This window comes from Amphibalanus amphitrite, unplaced genomic scaffold (assembly GCF_019059575.1).
Source record: "Amphibalanus amphitrite isolate SeventyFive unplaced genomic scaffold, NRLGWU_Aamphi_draft 001346F_arrow, whole genome shotgun sequence".
Classification (NCBI taxonomy): domain Eukaryota; kingdom Metazoa; phylum Arthropoda; class Thecostraca; order Balanomorpha; family Balanidae; genus Amphibalanus; species Amphibalanus amphitrite.
Genome location: NW_024882839.1, coordinates 71,214 through 95,581, shown reverse-complemented (window position 1 = coordinate 95,581; position 24,368 = coordinate 71,214). Strand labels below are relative to the sequence as shown.

At 45.5% G+C, this 24,368-nt stretch overlaps 2 protein-coding genes across 2 annotated transcripts in view; one reads left to right on the top strand and one right to left on the bottom strand.

Annotated features, from left to right (window-relative positions):
* Positions 1 to 284: 284 nt before the first annotated feature.
* LOC122372331 (CD151 antigen-like) lies at positions 285 to 13,671 on the bottom strand. The gene is made up of 5 exons (XM_043349417.1): positions 13,445 to 13,671; positions 3,311 to 3,407; positions 2,214 to 2,405; positions 1,773 to 1,943; positions 285 to 1,402 (listed from the first exon to the last, which is right to left on the bottom strand). Exons 2-5 carry the CDS (start codon positions 3,386 to 3,388, stop codon positions 1,148 to 1,150), a joined length of 696 nt encoding a protein of 231 aa, XP_043205352.1. The 5' UTR covers positions 3,389 to 3,407; positions 13,445 to 13,671; the 3' UTR covers positions 285 to 1,147.
* Positions 13,672 to 16,838: 3,167 nt separating this feature from the next.
* Positions 16,839 to 24,368, top strand: part of LOC122372329 (mucin-2-like) — a 38,097-nt gene continuing 30,567 nt past the window's right edge. Inside the window, exon 1 of the mRNA XM_043349415.1 lies at positions 16,839 to 17,141. The gene's annotated coding sequence lies outside the window, so the exon portion shown is untranslated. The remainder of the gene's footprint in view (positions 17,142 to 24,368) is intronic.

Here is a 24,368-nt window from a genome sequence, read left to right as displayed (position 1 = left end):
ATAGATCACGTTGAGGTCATGAGAGGTTCCTGCACCACACTAGGAATACAACTGACAGCCAACACTCACCTCCAGCATCCTCAGTAGATGCCTATCCTATGCAAGAGTGTCCTCAGATTTGACAGATTCCGACTTTTTCAGAGAAGGAGGAACTTCCTGCCTCCTGAGACATTGCTTCTCGCTAAACTTGGACAGCATGCTTTGGCACGGTCGAGCACAACCATTGAACACCTGCATGCCCTGTGTGGTAATGCGGTATTCATATTCCATAGTAACAATGGGAATAAGAGATAAATTTATTAACATTACTCAGACGAAACACCACACAGAAAACTGCACCAGAGATATGTGTCAATGTGATCGATTCGATATGAATGATAATCAATACACATGCTTTCAACTCACCCTTGCACACGTTGAAGGAAATATGCCTGCATCTAACTATTTATCGTAAGGCAGGAGACCTATTATAAATATATCGACGAGCAATTAACCAACTACTAAGAGACAAGCTTGGGATATCAGTGCTTGAGTTCAAGGGCAGTTACGTCAACTCCCATTCAGCATGGCACAACATGACTGAAAATGTTAGGCATATGTAGACGGTCGCAGACTTCAAAGGAGCAAGCACATCAAGCAGACATACTTGTCTTATTATCTTACAATATCGTTGAGATAAATCATCTAATGAGAACGACATTATCGCCAGGCTAATGTAGTACCTTTCATTCATCCCCGAGATCCTGGAAACCCCGCGCTGTCACCAAATGCTGGAAATTCGGGCCGTGATCCACTTTTTGTTATGCCAACAAACTGAGCTCCAGACGGCGCTTTATGGGGGTCTTTTCAGATTACCGTCTACAGGTCGACAGCGCCTGTGATGTCTTTCACGCCCCTGACTCAAGTCATGTATGTCCAGGCTTTCGATCCATCAGATCTTGTAGAATTAGTCAGTCTACATAGTTTACCACCAACCCTCCGGTTTCAACTAACATGATGACTTCGAATCCCTGACTTATGCATACCTTCCTAGCACCCATATCTCCCACCCATATCACGCACCCATATCACGACATACGTCAGTCAATCTATTCTCACTCACACTCACTTCACTTCCACTCAACTCCCACACTCCCTCAATTCATCTTCACACAATCATCTTGAAGAGCGCCATGGACAGCACCATACCGAGGAACAGTACGAAGGCGATGCCGACTCCGACTCCTCCCAGTACAGCGGCGTGTTCCATCACAAACTCCTGTACACGCTGCTTACAGCCGGCCTGGTAAGAGTCGTCGAGTGTGCACGATCCGGGTTCTACCGGTCCCGGGCAGCACGAGTCGGGCAGGGGGCTGACATGGCCCGTCCAACTGGCGGGCCCGGTCACACCGCAGCACTCCATCTGAGGAAGGGACGGGGGACGAGTCAAGTAAACGGAGGGAGGGCTACGGGTCGGGTCACACTGAGACAATTCATTGAGGGGAGAGAAAGAGACAGGTAACTGTCTGAGGGACGAAGACTTGGTTACTGGCCACGGTATCTCAGGAAGGAACGAGCCACAATGAAACAGGTGACACACAATGAAATGAAACACAATGAAACAGCTGAGTAGAAAATTGATGACGGATTATACATAAGGCCTCCACACTCCAACGAGCTCATTGGAACGCTGAGTAGCCTCTTATATTTAATTAACACGTAGTCTTTAGTCTTCCATTTTGCTATAAGACATTGAATGTCGGTATCAAACCATTTATTTTCCTCTGCGTTACCTGTGACTGAGCGGCGTCCCAGGCATCCTTGGCCGCCTGGTTGGTCTCGTACTCGTCTTGCGAGGCCATCATCTGCGCCATGATGGTGTCCTTGACGCGATGTCTGAACACGTAGCTCACGATGCCGCCCACCAGCAGCACCACGAACAACACCAGCAGGATGATGAAGTACTGAGAACGCGGACATCGGGGCGGGATACAATGGTCAGCATCGCTGGCTAATATCAATCACACCATGGCTATAGATAATAACTCGGTGACGCTGAATACACACACTACTTCGATTCTAACTAGCCCTTCAACTCATGCCTCCCCTCTCATCCATATCCACAGCATACCCCATATTTCTACCTGTACTTTCCTATCCTTCACACATCTCCTCTAGCCTCATGACCTCACATGTCTCCTCTCCACCTCCACCCCGTTATCATTCCTCCTTACCGTAAAGAGCATGCATCGGACCTCCTTGATGGCCCCGAGGCAGCCGAGAAACGATATAAGAGTCACCACCACGCCGGTCGCCACGAAGATGTAGGCTGACGAAGCGTACAGATCGGTCCCCAGGAGCTGTTCGAACTCTGTCTTGTCAACCACCGTCCATATTCCAATGGCGAGAACTGCGACACCGCCCACCTGTTGAAGAGATAGAGGGGCAGTAAGTGATGGTAGAGTGGGGCATGCCAGGGGGCGGAGAGCCGAATTTTGAAGAGACGGGCGAGTCAGTCTTTCTGCACTTATTTCGTTTTGTTTTGTTTTGTTGGGAGCAGCTCGCATGAGATAAAGTTGCCTGTCCAGCCCGGAGGGGGGGGGGGGTTGCGGCGTGGAGGAGAAGGATTTCAGTATCCTGAGGATAGAAGCACGGAACGGTGTGACTTATTTCGTAGACGGCACAGACTGAGAGTTGTGGAGGTAGACCGAGTGAAATGAAGGTATGTAAGTCGAGCTTTCACTACTATAGTAGGTACTCGTGAACGGCCTGTGCAGAATAACTGCATTAATGACATAATTACATCGCATAGTTGGTGACTGTTTGACATCTATTCATTTGGTTCACGTTCTAGCCATGGGAATCACTGGTGCCTGGTACACCAGGCGCATCGTCAGTATGCCTGTGGTCGGGTGCAGGTGCTGCCACCTAGATCAATCGCTCGGAACTAAAGCTTCCGTACCTGGTTCACAGGTTAGGACTTAGGTCCCTGTCGAGACCGACCTGCAGACTAGACCTTCATTCACTTAGAATTCCGTTGTCATGTGAACGTAAACAGATCCAATTTAGGTATGCAAGCTGGGCATTAGGCATATAGTGTTTGTAACCTCCGTTGCTGGAGCATCGTACAACCATAGCAATGCTAGCGAATTTAACGAAGAGCAACGACGAAAACGGGTCAAACAGGGTAAGCGAGACCTTACTGATGTCCTCTTCTAATTTCAGATTCTAATCAATGCGATTTCAGCCCGAAGGACAGTTTCAATTTCATAAGCTACCCATCACCAACTAAAATATGCAAATAAGTCACTTGATTTTCCAAAGAACTTACCAGTATTAGGAAATTGGAGAAGAACAGCAGGTATTTTACGCACTGGCCGCATCCCTCCATCTCCTGTCCTTTCCCCATGGCTGTGCTGTCAGATTACCTGGAAAAAATAACGATTGTTGTAAGGAAGTTTTACAGTGACGGTAAATGTGCAAGGCAAAGGAGAGCTGGGGTAATTATGTAGGACAAAAATAAGGCAAAATTATTATTTCGTGATTTCGTGGTTTTAGATGCCGTGAAGAAAGCAGACGCTTCGTCAATTACGGAAAATGAATAGTCGGAACGGTTACCCAACTTATTATTACTGAAATGACAATAAAGAATACAGTTGAGTTAATTGCATCACCACAGACTGCGTGTCAATAAATATATAGTATCCCGTCTTAAAAGTGAGCCTACCTACTCTAACGCACAGCTATTCGAACTAATTGCTCCTCAGTAGACGCTAATTGTTTTGCTTTGATTATCAGACCGAAGATATAGCAATATTTTTATCGTTTGTTATAATTTTTAGGTACATTATTTTTCATCCTTTTCATTATCCGTAATTCTATCATTATAGTTTTACCATTAATAGCGTCATTTCAGAGATTTCTTTTTCTGCAAGCAGATTACATTCATCTCACGGCTGTCGACCGCTGCTCACATTATATCAATTTGTTTGATGCCTGCTCGGTATTTGCGTGCAGGGCACCAGAAACATTGCCTGATGGGTACCCGAACATACGGTCAGAGACGCAGGTGGGGAAGGGAGGAGAAGAGCGGGGAGGGGCAGAGGAGGGGGCATCGCACGGGCGTGGCTCGGTCACCTCCGTAATGACATGTCGCTCCTAATCCCATTACGGGACGCGTGCGGCGCAGCGGGGCGCTCCCGTGACCCCCATCCGTGACAGGCAGGTCACGACAGAACCTGTGCGCCGTGACACCAGCCGACAGAAGTCGTGATGGGAACGACAGTCCTGACTGGAGACGTGACAGAATCATCTGAATCTACATTTGTGCGCTACTGGTCAGCTTTGTTTGCTCAAAACTGATCACTCTGCGCTTTTCGCAGACTGAATACGAACGCATGAAATACAATGAATGTGTTTACGAAAAGACATTTGAACTGAATATCAGTGGATAAGTCGTTATAGGGGAGAGTGGGGTAATTTGGCCGCTTTTTTTAGAAAACGATGTAACTAAAAATCGACAACACATTTCTGCATTTTCTCAGCGCTGACAGGTGTGGCATACATTTTACTTCCTTGGACAGTAAACTTGAAATGATAGATTAACTACTTATATTGAAATTGTGACGTATTACAAAGGTCTGCAAAGCGGCCAAATTGCCCCACTAGCAGGGTTATTTGGCCGGGGGTGTGGGGCAATTTGGCCGGTGTTAGTTTGAGGCCCTGATTTTTGTTATAAGCGAGTCAGATTCACATTCAGCAATGACGTGTGTCCTACGACGCATTTGAAGCATTTTGGAGATGGCTCAGCCGTCACAGGGGTCGAAAATAGTCAAAAAAGCGGCTTTAGATGCGATGACAGTTTTTTACGAATAGCTTTTGAAGTAATCAAGCTAGGCCAAAACTAAAAGTACCATCGTAATTCTCTCGTCATTCCGCATCGAAACATGTATGTGTTGACCTCGAGAGGTCAAGGTCAAAGGTTGGCTTCAGGTCACGCTACCTCAGGTCGCTTGACCTCAAGGTTACGTGAGTCCAAGGTCATCATGTATATCATTCGATGCGCCTTGACGAGCTGAACACAATGAGACCATTTGCGCGGCTGTATCTTTTTCTGTAAGTATTTATTAGCAAAAAAGCGTTAGGTAACCTTTGATGACGTCACATGCCCTTACAGCTGTCCAATAGGAAATATGGCATCAAGGTAGTCAAAGTTGGTCATGAATTATGTCCTTTATGGTATAATTGACCATGACAACTCGGCCGGCCCAGCATAGTGACTCTGAGCGCGCCGGCCAAGTTGCCCCGCTAGTCCCGGCCAAATAACCCCACATTGCCATTCTGAAAATGTTTGTCTATAAAGTCGTCATGGATGTACAGAACTAGATGAAATTGCTCTTGGAACCGCTGAAAACCCTCAAAAATGGCACTATAATGTTGGGATTCGTTTACAGCCCAAATACTTCATGTTATACAAATTTTTAAATGGAAGTAAAAGTTACCATTTTCTAACGAAATTCACCTTTTATTAATTTTGAATAAAACTAAGAGGGGGAAAGTTTTGACATTTGTTCTCGAGTTAGTTCTGCCGATGACAAATGAATAGAGACTAAAGTTATTTCATTCACTTTTATCAGCTTTCGTACAGGTGGGGGCGGCCAATTTACACCACCGGCCAAATTACCCCACTCTCCCCTACGGAATAAAAGGATGATTTGATTGTCACACTATCTAATGCCAGAAAATACAATAGATTTATATGCCAGTTCCATCAAAGCGCATCGCTCATCTTTAAACACCGACAGACTTTAAATAAAGTGAAGCTTGAAAAAAATATTTTTATTTTTGTTTTTTTATAAATTTAGTCCGAACCTTTTGATGGGAAGGATTCACAAGGACAGAGCCACCGCTAAGCGAAGCTTGTTGCGATGACCCTGCCCTCTACCCTCCGATCGCACAATTCCGATTCTATGGCAGAATTTAGAGTCCAAAGTTTTACGTGCGCACAAAGCCGCGCACGGCCGGTCCCCTCGCTGACTTCGCCTGGCTACGGCTTGCCACCAACCGCAACCATACCTGTCAGGAGGCCCATAAATGTCGAGCGCCCGTCGCGCTTCGAACCCGGACTGTCATAACCGGGAACGCGTGCTCTCACCACGCGGAGTCCAACGTTCTAACCAACTGAGCTACGGGATCGGATTATAAAAAGATAGATGAAGCCGTTGACATAGCATTGCGGTTTTGGCAAACTGACGGATGCCAGTTAGGAGATAAATTTCTAAGAACGTCCTAAGCATTTCTATTATTTTCTACACATTATTGCATGCCAGCAATTTTTTCAAAACAATCGAAAGACATAAAACATGCCAATTGCAATTTATGATTTTGATTATTGCTGATTAGAATTGCAATATCAAAACCACAAACACAGAAAGCACTCTGCACTCACAGAAAACACTCACAGAAAGTATAATCGTATGCCAGGGTATATTGAATTAGGGGGTAGGACCAAGTTTAGTAGGCATGATCTCAGCAATTATCTTGTTTTATATGGCGGTTTTCATTATCACAATATTATTTTTGATATCATGAAGTTTGTACATCTCGGTTTTACGAAAAATAGTAGAGCAACAAAGATAAATTTTGCGAAAAAATAATTTTAGTTGGAAACATCCATTCTGGTATGCAAAATTCAGTATGAAGCCCAGTATGGTGACCATCTAGTGTGCTTCCAAGGCTGAGTACCTGATATCAACAGGAGTTGTTTACTATTTTGCCTTACGTTGCTAAGTGGTTGCTAGGGAGCTAAGGATACTCTCTTGCACGATCATTTGCACTTATTTTTCCTCATTATATCGACATGTCGCTGTTTCTGAGACCTAACTCATGCTAAGAAAAAAAGCAGTTTTCTTAAAATGTATATTAAAGTGTCGTAGCATTAACACAGCTCTGCAATTCTGCTTAAAGGGAGTAGGGACCCTCCCACCTTAACATTAGTTTTGAGTTGAGATAGCCAAGTTTGCGGCCAGGCTCAGAAACCACCATTTATCCTGGTCGCAACCCCCGCAGCTTTATGGTGTTCAAGAAATTTCTTCCCTTTACTTGCAGGGTGGGACCAGCGTGGTCCCTATCTCTTAACCATTATGGGAGTCTGATGACGTCATCAGGCTTTCGAACGTCCGTTAAATGTTTGACTAAAACGTTTTGTAGCACGCGGTGGTATATGCTGCTTTGCGCGCAACAAATGCCGCACTTTCAAATAAAGTCGCTAGGAACAGCGGAGATCCCAAAAAGTAAACAAAAGTAAAAGTCTAATATCTTGAAAACCGGTGAATATTTTTCGATGAAATTTGGTAGATATTCGTTTTTGCTCTTTCTGAACCGAGCGACATCACTTTCATGCCAATTCATTAACTTTTTTGAAGGTGGGAGGGTCCCTTTAAATATCTGCAAAATCCTGACTTCCCGGAAAATTGTTGTTGGTGATGGGGATCGAGCCCGTCGATGAAAAGTAAGTCAATATTCAAAGGCTTCAAAACGCTATTTCTTGTTGTTCTGTGAAATAGCAATGCAAAGACCGATGATAGTGCCAGTGTTGAGCTTTCCAATGAAGCATTGCAATTAGTGGTAAGGTTATCATCACCTAAGATATCTTCCATCAAATATTAGAATCCTGCCATTGTCTTGCTGTAGAACAGGGTTACTTTCAGTCTCTTGGGAACACGATTTGCCGGTCTCAGATCGAAAAACACTTCAAAAAGCGGTAATAGACAATGAAATTTCCCACCTGATAGCATCTCGGGTTTTTATATATCCTGTCTAGAATGTTCATAAATCCGACGTAAAAATGGCCAATTTCGTCAGATTCCGAATTTTTGACATTGGGTCTAATGTAAAGCATGGCTACTTTCAGTCTCTTGGGAACACGATTTCCGTACCTCAGATTGAAAAACACTTCAAAAGTCGCAGATAGTATACGATTTATTATACAAGATAGCATCTAGCTTTTTTCTGTATCTGGTCATGTATCTTCATAAAACCCTCTCAAATATAGTCAATTTAGCATTAAAGTCTATGGATTTAGAAGAATTTTCATATCCGACTAGATTTGGGCTACCATGTCTGTTGACCGGGGGCCGATCGTATGCGACCTACGGACTTCAGAACACTTTTTGGTGTCAAATGACGTGCTAAATTCAGTTACACACATTCGTAAGCAAGCAACTGTATCATCGTAACGATAAATGTTCGAAAAATCTGACGTAACTTGTATAAGAGCGAGCTTCTTGCGTAAAGAAAACTGCAGCAAAAATTTACTTTCGCAGGTCATGAAAAGGATTTTTCTTGCGTGCCGTTTTCTTAGCCGATCCACCGTTATAGGATGGAGCTCACATCCGCTCACATCCAGCCAGTTCAAAGCCAGTCATTACGTCATTTTCATCTCGGCTAACTGCACGACGGGCTCATACTTATCCCCGTGAGAGACGTCTTCCGCAGACGGACCGGTAACGATGGCGGAGACGACCGCCGTCTGACCGAACCGGTTCGCCAGGCTGTGACTATGACCAGGGTGAGGATGTTACCCAGGGACTAAAATGGCATAAAATAAACATCTGGGAGAAGGAGGAAGCATTCTGGGCAGTGACATTAGAAATAATGTATTCGAGGAGAGTTTTTAGATGGGAAAGGACGCTGCCCTGTCCCCCTGTTCGTGTTCAAACAACCAAGCGCATCACCAGGATTTATTTCATCTGTACGGTAATTCTTATCTGCAGTATAAACAGATTATGCAGTGCATAATATGCACTTTAGTCTTATTGCAACTTGCAATCCTACGGTTGCAGGAATACAGCATGCGCACGATCGATGGAATTCCTGGTTCTCGTGGATCATCACGGTATAAAAAAAAACTGATTATCTGCGTGTTGCGGAAGATCACGCACTGAATGTTTCATTCACCCGAATCATTGCTGAGAAGCCTCTGATGGAAATATTGATGGAAGAGTCACATTTAAAACATTCAGCCAACATTAAAATTCCCGGTTGCTCTCACGTTCACGCCACGACAGGCATGAGCTGCATGCCAGCAATGCCTGTGTGATATACTGTTTGGCCTGGTTCACCCGATCGTCAGTGAAGTGAGCCTCGGTCGCTGCGCTCATGGACCCATGCGGAGCGAGTGACTTGCAGGAATGGTGAATGACAGTCCAGATTGGATGTCTCCAGGCTGGGCGGACTGGAAGACCGCCATAGGGTCTGGAATTCCCGACGATTGGCTAGGAGCACTACCGTGCTATCGTGCGTTTGACTTCACAAGACGCGGGAGGGAAGCTTGAGCTATCGGACCAGAGGGCCGCAGCTGCTCCAGGTGGTTTATACTTGAAACGCAAATACAAAAAAGAAAATGATGGCTTACTCAAAGTGCATGGCAAAACAACTTCTATGCGCGGTATCATCGGAGATACCGATAATGTAGGCAGAAAGGCACCTTCAGTTTTTTTTTTTCATAGGTAACCCATGGGTAAAAGCAAGCGCCTTTATGTGGTAGCTAGATCTGGCAGATCTGCAATGTTTTGACACGGCACACTCAACAAAGGCAAATTAATTCAGCTGATGCCCTTACCTGATAATGAAGGCAACAACTATAGATGGTAGGCGATAACCAATGGCCAACGCCCATTGGACATGATGGAAAAAACAACTGATGCCGTACGCTCGTAACAGTTTTTCTATGCGTACGCTCCCTCCGCACAGCATGAGGCTAACTCCCGTCTCGTCCACCAATTTCATAGCTGTACTTCTGACAGATAGTGCCGGTTCAAACCAGGGATCAATAAATTCCGTCTATTCGTTTGAAAAAAAAAATAAAGGGAGTGCACTCGATCGATATGCTCTATGTCGCGGAACTATGCGTGACTAGGTCGCTCGCCTAGCACTGCTGTCTGTTTATCGTAGCAGCGGTTATTAAAAAAATATAATCGTAGGAACTTCATAAGTCTTTTCACCTCTAACTGAGCTAGAGCTTCCCAAAAAGAAGCACGTATGCCGATATGAGACACAGCGACTGATGCCCAAATTTTCTGTCAGAGGTCAGCAAATTACCTTTGAGGTGAGTCGTGTCCCAAGGTTCGGTGTTTGATGAATTACTTCACCAAAGATGATCACAGAGCCGAGATTTTTAGCACCATCGTGTTCGTGATAGTCAGGCTCGTCGAATGATATACTTTATTGTTTGGGTGAGGTCAACTTAGGGTGTTGCGCTCGGGCTAAGGTCATGTATAAGCCACTGGGGCACGAAGCTGGTCAAAGAAGGTAATGATGCATATCATTTGATTCGGCAAGCCTTTCAGAGCCTAAGAGTGGGCTTCCGATTCGCTGTATGATTTTAGCAGGAATTATTGCCGAAAAAAAGTCCGATGACCTCATGTGACCTTAGTGACGGACGTTCCATATGACAGCACAGACTGCCAGGCATGTCCCAAATCAAAAAAAAAAAAAAATCAGGACTCCCAAGGAGGGATATGGATGTGCTTACTCACTGAAATTCCCTGTCGTGTCTTACCTACTTTTGGCTCCGATACCTATACCAGCTTCCATGTGTATTCTCTCCCATTAACTTATAACTGTAAGGTCACGTGACAGACCTGACCTCAGGTGAACCTGATTAACATAAGACATGGGAAATGAAGACTTGGTAGCTTGCTACTTCCTGCACGTTTCAGCTCTCAGCGAAAATTAACTAATATCAATGGCATCAGGCTTTGCAGTTTGCAACTTGCAAGCTTCCGACATTTTTTACCATGCTGACTTCAGAGGTTCACTTTGACTTACGGCGCCACTGACCTGACCTGAAAATGCTGTTGCTATTAGAAGATCCGGCTTGAATCGAAGGTCAGCTATGTCGTTTTTTAACGGACCTACTGGTTTTCTACTCTTGGTTTTCTTCAAACCTAGACGAGGGGCTGAGGGGGCTTGGTATGACCCCCCCCCTGCACACACACACACACACACACACACACTGCCCCTACTTGAGCTAGAGCGTCGTGAACGTGTGCGCCGTTGCGAGACGCAGCGAACTGTACCCGATTTTAAGGTCTCAGGTCAACCGGTGACCTCTGAGGTCAGGTCAAGTGCCCAAGGGTACGGGGTCGGTTTTGGTAACTAGCTTCACCAAAAATGGTCGCAGATTTTGGCACCATCGTGTTTGGCTAGGACAGGCGCGTTGAATGGCATCATTTTTGTTTAGGTGAGGTCAACTTAAGGTGTTGACCTAGGGTCCAGGTCATGTCAGAGCCCCTCAGGTCATGAAGCAGGTCAAAGGAGGTACTATTGCATATCATTCGATTTGGCAGGTCTTTCAGAGTCCATTGGTGGCTTCTCGGACTCACTAGCTCAATTTGATCGGGAGTTATTGACGATCAACTCTAATGACATTAGTGTCGTCATAAGTGACGTCACGCAAGGTCAAAAATGCAAAAGTGAATCACCATACCTTGCAAGGAGTGCTTCCAATCACGATTATGCGCGCTTGAGATATAGTTTTAGACCATTGCCAGCGCCAAAATAACAGTTTCCATACTTTCCCATTGACTATATAGGTAATGGTGAAGTCACGTGACCGACCTGACCTCAGGTGAACCTTCGAAAAAAATAGTGATATTCAAGTTGTGACACTTCGGGTGTTTCTGCCCTACAAGTTTCACCTCGCTGTGAAAGCTCGTCTGGTACTGAGGGTGTTGCGAAGTTAGGACCATTACGGCTTTTTAGACGGATTACGGACCGTGGAAGACCATGCCGAGGTTCATTTACGACGTCATAGATCAGTGACCTGACCTAGCCTGAAAATGTAGTTAGTGTCCCAAGATCTGGCTTTAATTAAAGGTTAGGTATTCCACGTTTCAGCTTTCTATCGACAGCATGTCCCGAACTATCGTGGAAAAAACCTATGGGGGCAGCACCCACCCCCTTTTGGCCGATAAGGTTTAACTCTCTTTCCCTAATGCTTGAGCTTCTAAAAAAATCGTAGAAAAGGTCCGTCACGGCAACTTTCGGCCGGGAAGGGTTAATCTCAGCAATGTGATAATTCTGTCTCCTTGCAAGTCGTTTCTCGTGGGTTTAAAGCGTGAAAATCATTTACGACAATGGCAAGAGGAACATACAAATCTATACCAATGAGCTGTGTTTCATTCTCAAATTACACTTCGTGAGAAAACATTTTATCGTAAAAACATTGAACTTAAAGAGGGCACACGCCTGTAATCTACTGACAGTGCGTCATGAGCGTTCGACACATTCTTTGCGAGAACGAGAGGCTTTGGGGCTTCGTACTGCAAAATCCGAGTTTGTGGAAGGTCGATTCTGGGCATATCGCTATCCGTATAACTGTTATATAGCTTCGAACAGTTCTTGGTTAAATAAATAAACTTATTGGACCATAGAAAGCAAAATGATCTGAACTCTTGTCATGTTAAATTCTTACCCGAGGTAAGTTTAAATTTGTTACAATATATCAAAACAAAGCAAGCGTCAAAAGGTATTTAAGTACGTAATATTTTCCCATTGGCTTCTTATTCATATGCCGCGTGTACTCTCCATTATTTAACACCGGTCGTAGTCGATTGCTATTCGCCACGCTCTTTATTAGTGAGAGTGGAGGCCATTTGACCTTTTACGGACGACGCTGGACAAAAAATGTAGCAAGGTTACGCGGATAGGAGGGAAAAACGTCGCGATGTTCGCACCACGACAGCGACTTTGACGTTGAGCTATCGAAATATCTAAGTTAATGATCTGCCACACAATCAAACAATGAAGGAAATGAATCACTAACTGGCTTGATCCATTTAGCTGAGGGTTGATTTTTGTAAGCCAAGGCCAGTTTTACTAGACAAAAGCGCTGGCTGCAATTCATTTTTTTTTTTTAAACTGGCATTGCATATCTGAATTGTTTTACCAGAGCTCATAGACACACAATACTCGGTTCAGTATTTTACACTTAAATGTAAAATTAGCGCACAGTATGTATTTAGGCATGTGCTATGCGCGATAATGCCTTGAACAGATACGAGCGCTCGGAGTGTTATCATGACTAATGAACTGAGTGAGAAGTTTGATAATGAAAAAGTGTTCCCAAAATTTAACTATGTAATCATTACCTACTCCTTTAAGGAGTAAAGGAGCAGTTCAACTTGCCATGAATGCCGCCAATATAAAAAGTACCATAAGACATTCCGGTGTAAACAAAAATCCCACAAATCACCGCATAAAGAGCAGCTATTCACACCCTAACGCACCATGAACTATGCATTTCAGCACCACGTGGCCAGCCCGTCTGCCGAGCGCCACGTATGTGACCGCCCCCACGGACGGTACCCCAGGCCCCAGCTGGTGAACGCCGCCAGAACGCGGTCAGCCTCGCCCCGGAGGCCGGCCGGCGAGCGCACCAAGCCGGCCGCGCCGGACCTACCTGTCACGGTCGCCGCTGAATGTGGTCCAGCCGCACCGCCGCGACCCCGCTCTCCCAACTCCGGGCCCAGAACAGCACTGGTACGGGCCGGCGAGCCGGCCGGCCGGCCGGACCAGTAGCCTCGGGGAGCCGCCGCCGCGCCGACAGCGACATCTATACGGGAGTTTGGTGGGCTGCAGAGGGTGGTAGTTGAGGTGGTGGTGCCGGGTAGACGGCGCTCTCGATCTGCTTTGTGTGCAGGAAACGTCCAGGGAACCGTCCCTGCTTCCGGTATATCGGAAGTATCTCGGAAGCGACGCCTTGGATTTCGGTGATAATCAAAGTCCTAAGATGTTGGTTACGTCTTCCCAGCAGGTAAGCACCTCAGCTGAGAATTCATCTCTCCGAGAAATTATGATCGAACATACTCTGAAACAACTCCTAATTGGCTTTTTTAATTGACAATTGAACATGTTGGTTGCTTACCTCGTCGAGCACAGTCATCATGCTTCACCAATTTGTTTCAGGTGGCGTCAGATGCCCCCTCGCAGACCAGGCCAGACTTTCCTTTCAGGAGCCCATCCGTTCATTTTCTATTGACCAATCCACCCGAACCTTTCAATTATTGACCGATGATCGTTCATGATCGATCATGCTTCCGGTTCTAGGCTCAGGACTGCCGGTCAGCCAAAATTCCGCCAGACCTCCGAGAGAGGACAGCTACGAAAAGAGTGTGCATTTCCAGGGCAGTTGTTTTAGCCAAGGCCCTAAAACATAGTTTTAGCGGTCGGTTGGCTTGTCTTGTCCCGTCAGGTTATGCTGTCCTCCCTCAGAATGTGGGCTCAGCCCCTGCGGCACACTAGTCTGATCGAATCGGCCCAATATTTCCCCTAACCTTCGCATCCCACGGTCCTGAAATGGTTCACTTAGATCGAAAGAGCCTAGCAAACAAAGCACACAAATCACGCGTAACAGTGCTTCCAGCGCGGGCTCTCATTTGGTGGGACTTAAATGTCATTTTCGTTTGCCAACAGTAATTCATGCAGTTGTGTTGATATAATGAATAAACGTAACTTTGCAAGTAAAGTCGTGCTACCTATTCGCCAACAATTAATGAGTAGCCGTAAGTGTTCTCACGACAAAGAAGTAAGGGCGAATAATGTTAGCAGGTGTCCCTGAAATGATCATGAACCGTGCACTGGGCATTGTCAGCACTGGTCGTACGTAGCCATGCGTAGTTTTTGCGATAGTCACGCACGACGAACCCCTAACACAATTTAACCCGTGGCCTTTACCGACCACCCTGACACATGTGCTGGAGGCCGTTTGAAAGCAGGGAATATCAACTGTCGTCATTTGTATAACCTCTGATTAATGTCTAATAACCTCTGATCGGACGCTGAAAATAGATATCATCACCCCATTGCCAACAAATGTTTCACTTCTTTTGGAAGCACCTTTTTGTCAAAAGGTCGTACAATGTGCATTCTTAGTATACAGCGTATTAGAGAATAAACCAGTGACCTAAAATGTAAATGATTATGAGATTTATCATCTGTCTTTATACCTGATAATGATCCACTTCACCGTTGTATTTTCGCAACGTCAATCGGTTCACGAAGCCTGTTTGACAAATTAAACGCTAAGTGGTCCATGTGTGGTAGAACAGAGATAGAAATAGTGATAGGAAACTCAGCTCTTTTTATGGTCGATATAACGAGTGATTGTCATGTGCCGTTACCCATTTTGTGGTGTGAATGGCTCAAACGTGATTCATAATTGCGTCATACTCATAAGTATGTGCCCCATTGACAAAATGGATATCTTGCCTATGTGATTTGCAACACCGTCCACTTTGTCTTCGCTACGAAATCGATAAGAAGGTAACTCAGGTACTTCGTTGATATTCGGCCAAGCTATCTCAATCCGTACTTGCTTTTTTTTTGTTGAGGCTAAGGTTCTCGAACTCTATTTTGGCGTCGCATAAAAACGTATTTCGCTATTTTTACGTCGCATTATCATGGAATGATCTTTAGTTGTCTCGTACAAGCCACAAAGTCTTGTTTTACATTTTTCCATAAATAGGTAATGCATCAACCAACCGGACGAGCATGTATGATAGCTACCTTAGATATGGGAACATGTTTTGTTTCTAAACAATTAATCGTTTAAAGTCATTGTGCACACTGCTGCTTCTGTTTTGCTGCATAAAGCTGCGGTCGTCCTCAATAGCCTGGACAACGAACTCATGGGAAACGGCTCAATTAGATTGGCCTTAATGGTGCTCGGCACCGTAACATATAGCGGCAACCAGAGTCTGTCCACGGTCACATCAGGTGGGACCAAATTGGCGTCAGATGTCGTGGGTTAGCGTTGAAACAGCTTTGTTGGTAATTCCACACAAACATATGTAATATATCTGCCTTGTATATTAGGTGTATCTTGCACTGTGTCACAACACTTTTTTATGACCGAATGTCGATCGAATCTACTTTAGAGACTGTGGTCCGTTCGATGTACTTTATTTGAAACTACATGTAGAATACATATAACAATTCTTAGGACGAAATCCCATCCAAATGCCCAAATTTGGTACCAAATCATAAAACGTTGAACAAGTTCGATCGCAGAGGATATGCAACAGGACCAAAATTCAAAAAAACCATCGCATGTACATACGTCTGTTTCATCCTGTTTCAAGTCACATTAGTAGCTGAATCACGTAATACTCGCGTTTGTGCCACCGGAGCCAAGTTTCTAAGCCTCGGACCAGTTCAACAAGCATCGAGAGTGGGAGGAATTTGTTGAGACTGATTACTCACTGGATAATTCAGTAAAGAAGTCTCGTTTTCATGAGCAGAGCGGCAATGCAGTGACAGTGACTAAGCACTCATAAAATATCGGGTGAGTGGGTACAACACACAGACGTCCTTTGGGGTAGCTATAACTATTTGTATCTTATGCTGGCTTCTTGAAGAAGCCATAACTAAAACTTGAATATATTGGAGACTGGAGAGTGCTTAAAAGGAAGGGAGAAATCAAAATGGAAGATAGCATTCCATTTTTAGTCTCCAATGCCATAAAAGACGTGATGCTACTGTCCCTTGTTTTAGATTTTTTGTCTTCGTCATATGTTAGAATTTTGAACAATGATTATCGCGTGTTATTGAATAGAATACTGTGTATTATTATCACTATGCTCTATGCTCAGAACACCGTTATAAGCGACTCACTAAGATCAATCCGCAGCGCTGCATCTCCACTGCCCCTATTCCAGGAAGCGATCAGCCCCATTCCCTCTTATTATGCCATCTCCCGGCCATCTCCCCGACACTTCTCCGGCCGGCCGGAGCCGGGTCAGAAATCCATCACCCCGACACCAGCGGCCAGTGACATGTTGACCCTGCCCGTGCAGACCGGAGATGCTTTCTGCAGTGGCGGCACTCTGCGGCACGCGGCGCGCCCTCGGCCACCGCCAGAGACCGACACGGGCTGGCAGTTTCACTTTTGGCTGGAGCGCTCCGCACGGTGGGCCTTCAGTACTGTCCGGACGGCCGACAGGAGAGCACGGACCGCTCCTCAGCACCCAGTGACGTCAGAGAACGGTCACACAGACTCGCCGGTAGCCAGTGACGTCAGAGGCTCAGCAGCGGATCGCTGCGACATGTGCTTGTGAAGAAGCTGTGGAATTCGACAACGGAGAGTCGGCTCAAACGAGGTAGGTGAATTACCGGCACGTCGGCACGATGTGTGTTGATTCTATGTTACGTGATTGCATATTTTGCCAAGATACTTCATGTGCGGATTAAATATATATTTTTTCTTCAACTGTCAGCCCGTCAACTGCACTTGGTCACAATAGCGTTATATTGCCCGATAGCTTGGGATTGTGAAGTGACTTGTCTTGTACTAACTATGGCTCTTTAATGCGATTGTATTCAGTCTATCTAGCTGAGAAGTAACTACTGGCTATTAATCTAAAAATGAAAACTAAAATATCATTGTCAATATGAACTTAGTGCTTGCTACCGACTGCGATTACGTTACACAGTTCGACATTGATACAGCTCAACAAGACATACTGGGAGCAGAAATGTACTTTTGTAAGTTGAGCCACTCTAAAGCTGCTTTTTACAATATTAGCTCCTATGAATCTGTATTCTCTTACAAAAGCCACTTCTCCAGATTAAGTGTGTCTGTTGTTTCTGCCTCGCCTATATTTTGCCTCGTTGTTACGCCTGGCATGCGACCCAACGTCACGAGCTCATTCAGTTTACGGCTGGTAGCGCATTGTAGCTCGGGTACTATTCGCGAAATTCGTGACCGCATTCGCAAACACGTCACAGGAAAACACAGAGGGATATGGGGCAGGGATTGCTCCCATGGAAAATTGGGTGATAATTACTTGTAAATTACAGTGATGTGATTATGGTTACAGTGATACCATTGATTACGATAAATCACATCTAAAATGACGTTATTAACCCGCGCCCTGCTGGGGGGGGGGGGTGTTTGAACACCCCCCCTTGTGGTTTTTTGCGAATATCTCAAAAACGGCGGCGCGGAGCGCCGCCGTTTTTGGTACACCTTATCACACATCAATTCTACACATGTTGTGAAAATTTCAGACCAAGGTCATTCAAGGTCAGGTCACCAGGTCACTTGAAGTGACCTCACCTCATAAAAAGTTTCAATGTCTGTCATAGCTACACCGAGTGACCGATCGCTTTGAAACTTTCAGCGATTGCTAGCAGCAATAGCATGTACAAAATGTATATCTCAGAATTTTGATATCGATGACCTAAGGTCAGGTCAATTTTGCGACCTCCCCATTATAAGTCAATGGGAGAAAATTGAAATGCGCCTCTTTTGGACGAAAGACATTATAAACACTCCCAAACACTGAATTACAAGTGGTTTAGACACAATGAACATGAAAATAGTGTCCGTGACCCCTGTTTATGCCCTGAGGTCATCTTAGGTCACGAATGGTATCTAACAGTTTTTCGCAAATAACTTTTGATAGAGGCATGCTAGAGCGATGAAAACGCCTTAGATGTGTTCAGCTCGACGATACGGATCGACTGATATGCAACATGACCCTTTCCGGTCAGGTCATGACCTTGACCTGAGGTCAAATTTTCAAGTTGACCTTTCAAGGTCAAGTTATAGTTCATTCGATGCGTCTTGACGAGAGGAACACGATGCCGGTAAAAGTAAGCTCGTACAAGGCTTGGGTCAAAAGTTATTGCAGAAAAACTGTTTCCGAAAAAATCGGCTATTTTTGCAGTTTTTGCCCCCTGCAGGCAAAACCGTTGACGTTAGGTCAAATCTGAGAGAACTACTCAGAAAGGGCGTTAATAGGGCTATCGAATGCGCTTTTCCGCGGCGCTGTAGCTCTATTGGTTCCCGAGTTATGCGTTGGCTTCTTGGAAATTGTCGACATTCGACCTGGAAATCGGCGAAATTTTGCCTTCAATGACCTCTGGTGACCTGACCTTTGACCTGATCAAAAAATTGACCGAAGTGATTTCCTCATTATTTTTTACGCTCTTTCGAACGCCGCCTTCTGCGTATCGCTACGTGGCCCAGGAGCCGAGTTAGAAGGGGGGGTGTTCAAACACCCCCCCCCCCCAGCAGGGCGTGGAAATCCAGGACCCCCAGCCGGGCGCGGGTTAAGAGCGAGGAAGCAGACGAAAATAATTTGTATTTCATGCGACTTATTTTCTCTCTTGGTCAATTTTTTTTTTGTTGAGTGCGTCAATATTAAAATGATAATAGTTGACAAATTCCTTACACTCTGCTCTCTTTCTCCACCCAATGCACGGATTTTTTATTATTGTGAAATGTCTTATACGATCATTAACACATTTCAATCGAATATGGCAAAAACAATGTTTCAAAGAATGAAGGAATGGAAATTCTTCTGCAAGAATTACAAAGAAAGTGAACGGAATTTGTACGATAATCTACATTCTTGAATGCTTTCTTTATAAGCTTTGTTCCGGTGCATTGTGTGTGTGCGTGGCTTTTTTACATGTCAAGTGCACTGTTAATTGTAACCAAATTTGCCACTGTAGTTTTTTTAGCTGACGTTTTAACCCTAGAACGCCTAGGGGGGGGGTTGTATCAACCCCCCCCCCCCTGAGGTTTTTTCGAAGTGCACGCTAAACGGCTTGTCGTAGCGGGCTGAAATTTTCAATACCCTCTGGGGCAACCTTTGCGCATCTTTTGCCGAAAAAAAATTGATCGGGTCATGTCAGGTCACGGAGTTATGACGTCATAAGAGGTACAGCCTCCGGCCGGATTTTCACAAACTGAGTGCCAACGCCCGAGGTTTCCTGCCGGTGGTACGGACATCAGTTGATGGATCGTGATGAAACTTCCCATACATGTTGGGGCAAGTATTGGCTATCATATGGTATAAGAAACTTGACCGGGTCAGGTCAGGTCACGGATCTATGACGTCACAAGAGGAACAGCGTCCGGTACTATTTTTGAAAAGCGCCCGAACCACTATTTTGCTAATTCTTGTCACCTCAATGGGAATATGCAGCAATATTAGCTTCTATAGGGAGCAAATGGACCTCCCAAATCCAAAAATACAATCAGATTTCAAAAATTTAAATTTTGATTTTTCGAATTTCTGCCGCCGACTGTGACCTTGCCGACTTCCGGCGCTCCCAACGCGCCATTTTTAGAGCTAGGGAAACAAAATACATACCAAACGATAGAGAATTGATCAAGGAACACGATAGTGAAGGTTTCAAGTCGATATCTCCCACCGTTTTGCCGCAATCGCCGCCGAAAGTTGAAAAAAGTCTATTTTTCCGAAAATTTGACCTTTGACCGGTCAAAAGTAGGTCAAATGTTGACCTAGGACCAAAAATATACCACCAATCGCGAGATCTCGTTGAGAGCAATCCGTTGGTTTTTTCCGCTAAGCTCTACGACCTTCCGTTTCGAAACGCCAGGGGGGGGGTCGTAACAACCCCCCCCCCCTGGTCGTTCGTGTTATGAGAAATGGCCTGGTCGTGCGAGGGTTAAGCTAACGTGCTGCAAAGCAAGAGCAAATGTTTATAAAATTAAGTGAAAATGAGCCAGTTTCATCAACAATGCAATTAGTAATGATAAAATATTTTTCGCGAAAAAATGTCATTTCCATATCAGCAATCAACTCAATAACAGTCCAGTAATAACATGAATATTACAATCCTTATCGCTTCAAAACCATTGAAAGTGACAAGTCAACATTGAACACTGCGGAAAGCCGGCACATATGAGTGGCACGCCTGAACAGGTCGGGCCCAATGGGGCTGATCCCACGTCCTTGTGTGGGAATATGGCTTCCTCTGATGAGCACAGTAGTGACACAGTGGTTACGCGCCACTGGTGTGCCACTTACGAGCCCCTGGATCAACTAGATCTTCCGCATCGCAGCCTTCAGATGACCTGATTTTCGGCAACCGGCCACGAACGCATGGTACGCACTAAGGCGGTACAGCTGTCGGCAAGGCACCCCACAAGTCACCAGATTGGGACTTTATTCGGTTCTGGGCTTTCAACAGTCTGTCTCAAGAATTGTAAATACAATTTGCAAATAATGCCATAGGTATGAAGACCCCTGTACACAATAAACTACCTCGTAGGCCTGCTGTACAGGAGTCTATGACAATCCAAATACAAATTTGAATATGTTTTGCATTTCTAGATAAACAGATTTAAAAGCATGAAGCATTAGTGAGATTTGTCTGGTCAAAGACTGTGCATTTAAGCGAAGAGTAGCATAGGCACCTTTTGATGACTTTTTAAATAAAATGAAAAGATAACATAAACTTCTACATTGCTTCTACATAACATTGCTTACTTGTGCACCCTGACAGCACACATTCTCCATACATACAGATGCTTTCACTTGGTTTTCCATCATCCCACTCTTGCGCATCAGGAACAACACCCCGGAAAAGGGCGGTGTCTTTCGCTCCCATCTTGCTCAACTCTCCTCACCATCACTGTTAGCCAAACCCACACCCTGAGACCCTTCCGGGCAATTCACGTGTGCGCCCCCTGACCCGCCAACCCGGCCCCGCCAACCCCCTGTGAACCCCGCAAACGACCCTTACATGTGGCTGCAAGTCACGGCGCAACGCGTGGCGCTCCGTGGCTTCCGAGCCCCACAAGACACGCCGGGGACTGCCCTCTCCCCTCCCGCCGACACCACTACCGTCGCGTGGCCATCGTCGTTCATATGCTACGATACAACACAATACAATACTACGATACCTTGCAATACAATACAATATAATACAATACTACGATACCATGTAATACAATACAATACAATACCGTCGTCACCACTGCACTGCAGACATCACGTCGATACCACCGCCGCCGTCGCTGATGCTGCTAACTGTTCCTGACGATGAACGCCGCAGCGCGAGCGTGGCCGAGCGTTAAATTCTCCCACGTGACCAGCGGTCGTGCGCACAGGCCAGCTCGCTGGCAACGACCGAATCGGAGCTGAGTAGTTATGATGTGTGGAATAGAGCCTTCGGAATAGTACCGACGCTATTCCATACTATATTTTTTCGACAGAAAATTCGCTGGTGATGGTAGTGTTAGTAATGAGCCATTACTGTTTCCCGTACTCCTTACTCATGGAACACCATGCAGTTTCAAAACGTCATGCGACCGTCATGATGGTCTGGCGTAAAGCATGGGTCCCCGTACAAAATAAAGTGTTTATCATAAGTCTCCTGAAAATACTTAGATACTCCACGTTCCAATGTTTTGTGTCAGTGCTTGAGAGCAATGGGCAAAAGCAGCTCCTGACCATAAGGATAGGTACTGTCCTGGGTGCCCGAACAGTCTCCAGATTGGTATTACTGTCCTGTGTCTAGGTGCAGTCTCCATCTCCGTTGCCGTTCAGCCGCCGCTGTGGTGCTACCGCCCTATGCGCAGCTGCAGTCTCCGTGCTCAGATCCCGGATGTAGTGTTACTGCCCTGTGCTGCGTGCGAGTCTCTCCCGTTGAAGTTCCGCGTGAAGTCCGTCAGGGTCCAGCTGGCAGGCGGAGTCCGGGCTGGACTCTGACTACTCGACTGGACTCCTGTGAGTCCCGGTCTGCGGTGGGCGGTAAAGGCTCGTTCCCACTGGCCGCTGACACTGTGTGTGTGCTGTCGGCGGAAGCAGACTCGCACGACTAACAGGTGCGCTCATACGGCGCTCGTGCGAGACCGTCGGCCTCTGGGGCGGGGGCAGGCGGGGGAAGGGGCGGGGGAGTCAGGGTGTGACTGCGAACCGCCCATGCGTGTGACAGACGTGAAGAAAATGTGACCCGTGTCGTGGGCCTCGTCATGCCGGTTAATGATTCCGCACAGTGGTCTTGCTTCACCGTGTAGCCATCAAAAGTAATATCACCGCCATCGACTCGTGTAGGAGGATTGGTTAAGTTGGCATTGTTCATGGTGTGTCACTGGAAACGTTTCCTTTGAGTGGGGAGATGCCTTGTTTGGAGCTACCTTGCGCTGTTTGGAACTTGTGCGCGCATGCGTGAAGAAGTCGCTTCAAAGGGCGGTTACGCCACCGATGCCAATAGACGCCTCTGTCAAGGCGTTTTGTCAAGGAAGATGTCGTTAGCTTTACTCTCACTAAGAGGAAGTGGCTGAGAATAAGTATTGTATGTCACTTCATTCAACTATAATCAACTTTAAAAGTGCAAGAGTGATTCCCATGCAACCAATCATCCGGTCGTTTGCAGCGGATGGTGACGTCATCCGACCTTTTGCCAGCAAATGTCGTGAGAATATTTTGCTAGTGAGCCCACTTCCTGTCGGCAACTGTTATTTAGACGAGCTGACAGTGTATGAAGATATTGCATAGTAGACTCTCGAGCGTGTTTCGAACCGTTTCCGAGTCGTCAGATCATTTTTACGATGCCTTTTGTGCAAGGCAGAAGTGACACTGTCACATATGATGTTAATGATTGCCGAGATTTGTAAAGGTCATATTTCCAAATTCGTGCACTCCTACCGTGCTTATGCCGAAGCATTCATATTTTCTTCGAGGTACGCGTTGATAAGCATCATGGTGTCCGTGCTTACGTGAGTTGATAGCCGCCACGCATCGCCGTCAAACGTATCCGTCAATGAGAATTCGCATTTCTGTCCAACATATTTGTCACTTTGTACGTATTGTACCATGCCAAAGAATTAGTGTCATAGATGTTTACAAAAAAGACAATCGCTTGTACCATATTAGGTATATGTTAACATATCATAAAGTCATATTTTTTTATCAATTTAACCCTTAAAGCTATCCACTAAATATTAACAAACGCTCTAATTCTATGGCTGTAAAAATGGGCATTTGTTACAAAAGTCCATCATTTAGGATTGATTTGCTGCGTGACAAGCCCAGCACTTTATCTGAAAACGCCGTCGCGAATCTATTTTTTTTTCATCAGCAGTAGGTTCTTATCAAAGTCCATCGTCCTTCCGGCTCAATTCCAAATTCCTGCGAAAAAATAGCAGTTTTTAAGTGGGGGTGATTGTGTCTGAGTGTGCTTTATGACGTGCGACGATATGATCGGTCTAAAGCACGACAGCACTTAAAAATAAATCTAAGGTCAGTAACTTCACGTAGCACATAACCTTGAAATGAACAGCGTCTTTCTAAAAGACATACGTCGTCCACTCCAGAAGTTTTGAGACTGGCCTCGTAAAATCCATATGAACAGTGCTAGATACTTGTTGTTCTCACAAGTCCTTACCACAGTTGTTATGAACGTACTTGCGTAATTTTGTTTTTCTACGTTGCAAAAGACGGCAACGGTGTCACCCTGAACATGGCAAGTCGCACGCGGCTTGTCACAGTGACCAGTATAGAGCACAGTCAGGTTGTTCATGTGAAGACAACTTGGAGGGTCGCCGTGCAATAAAATTTTGG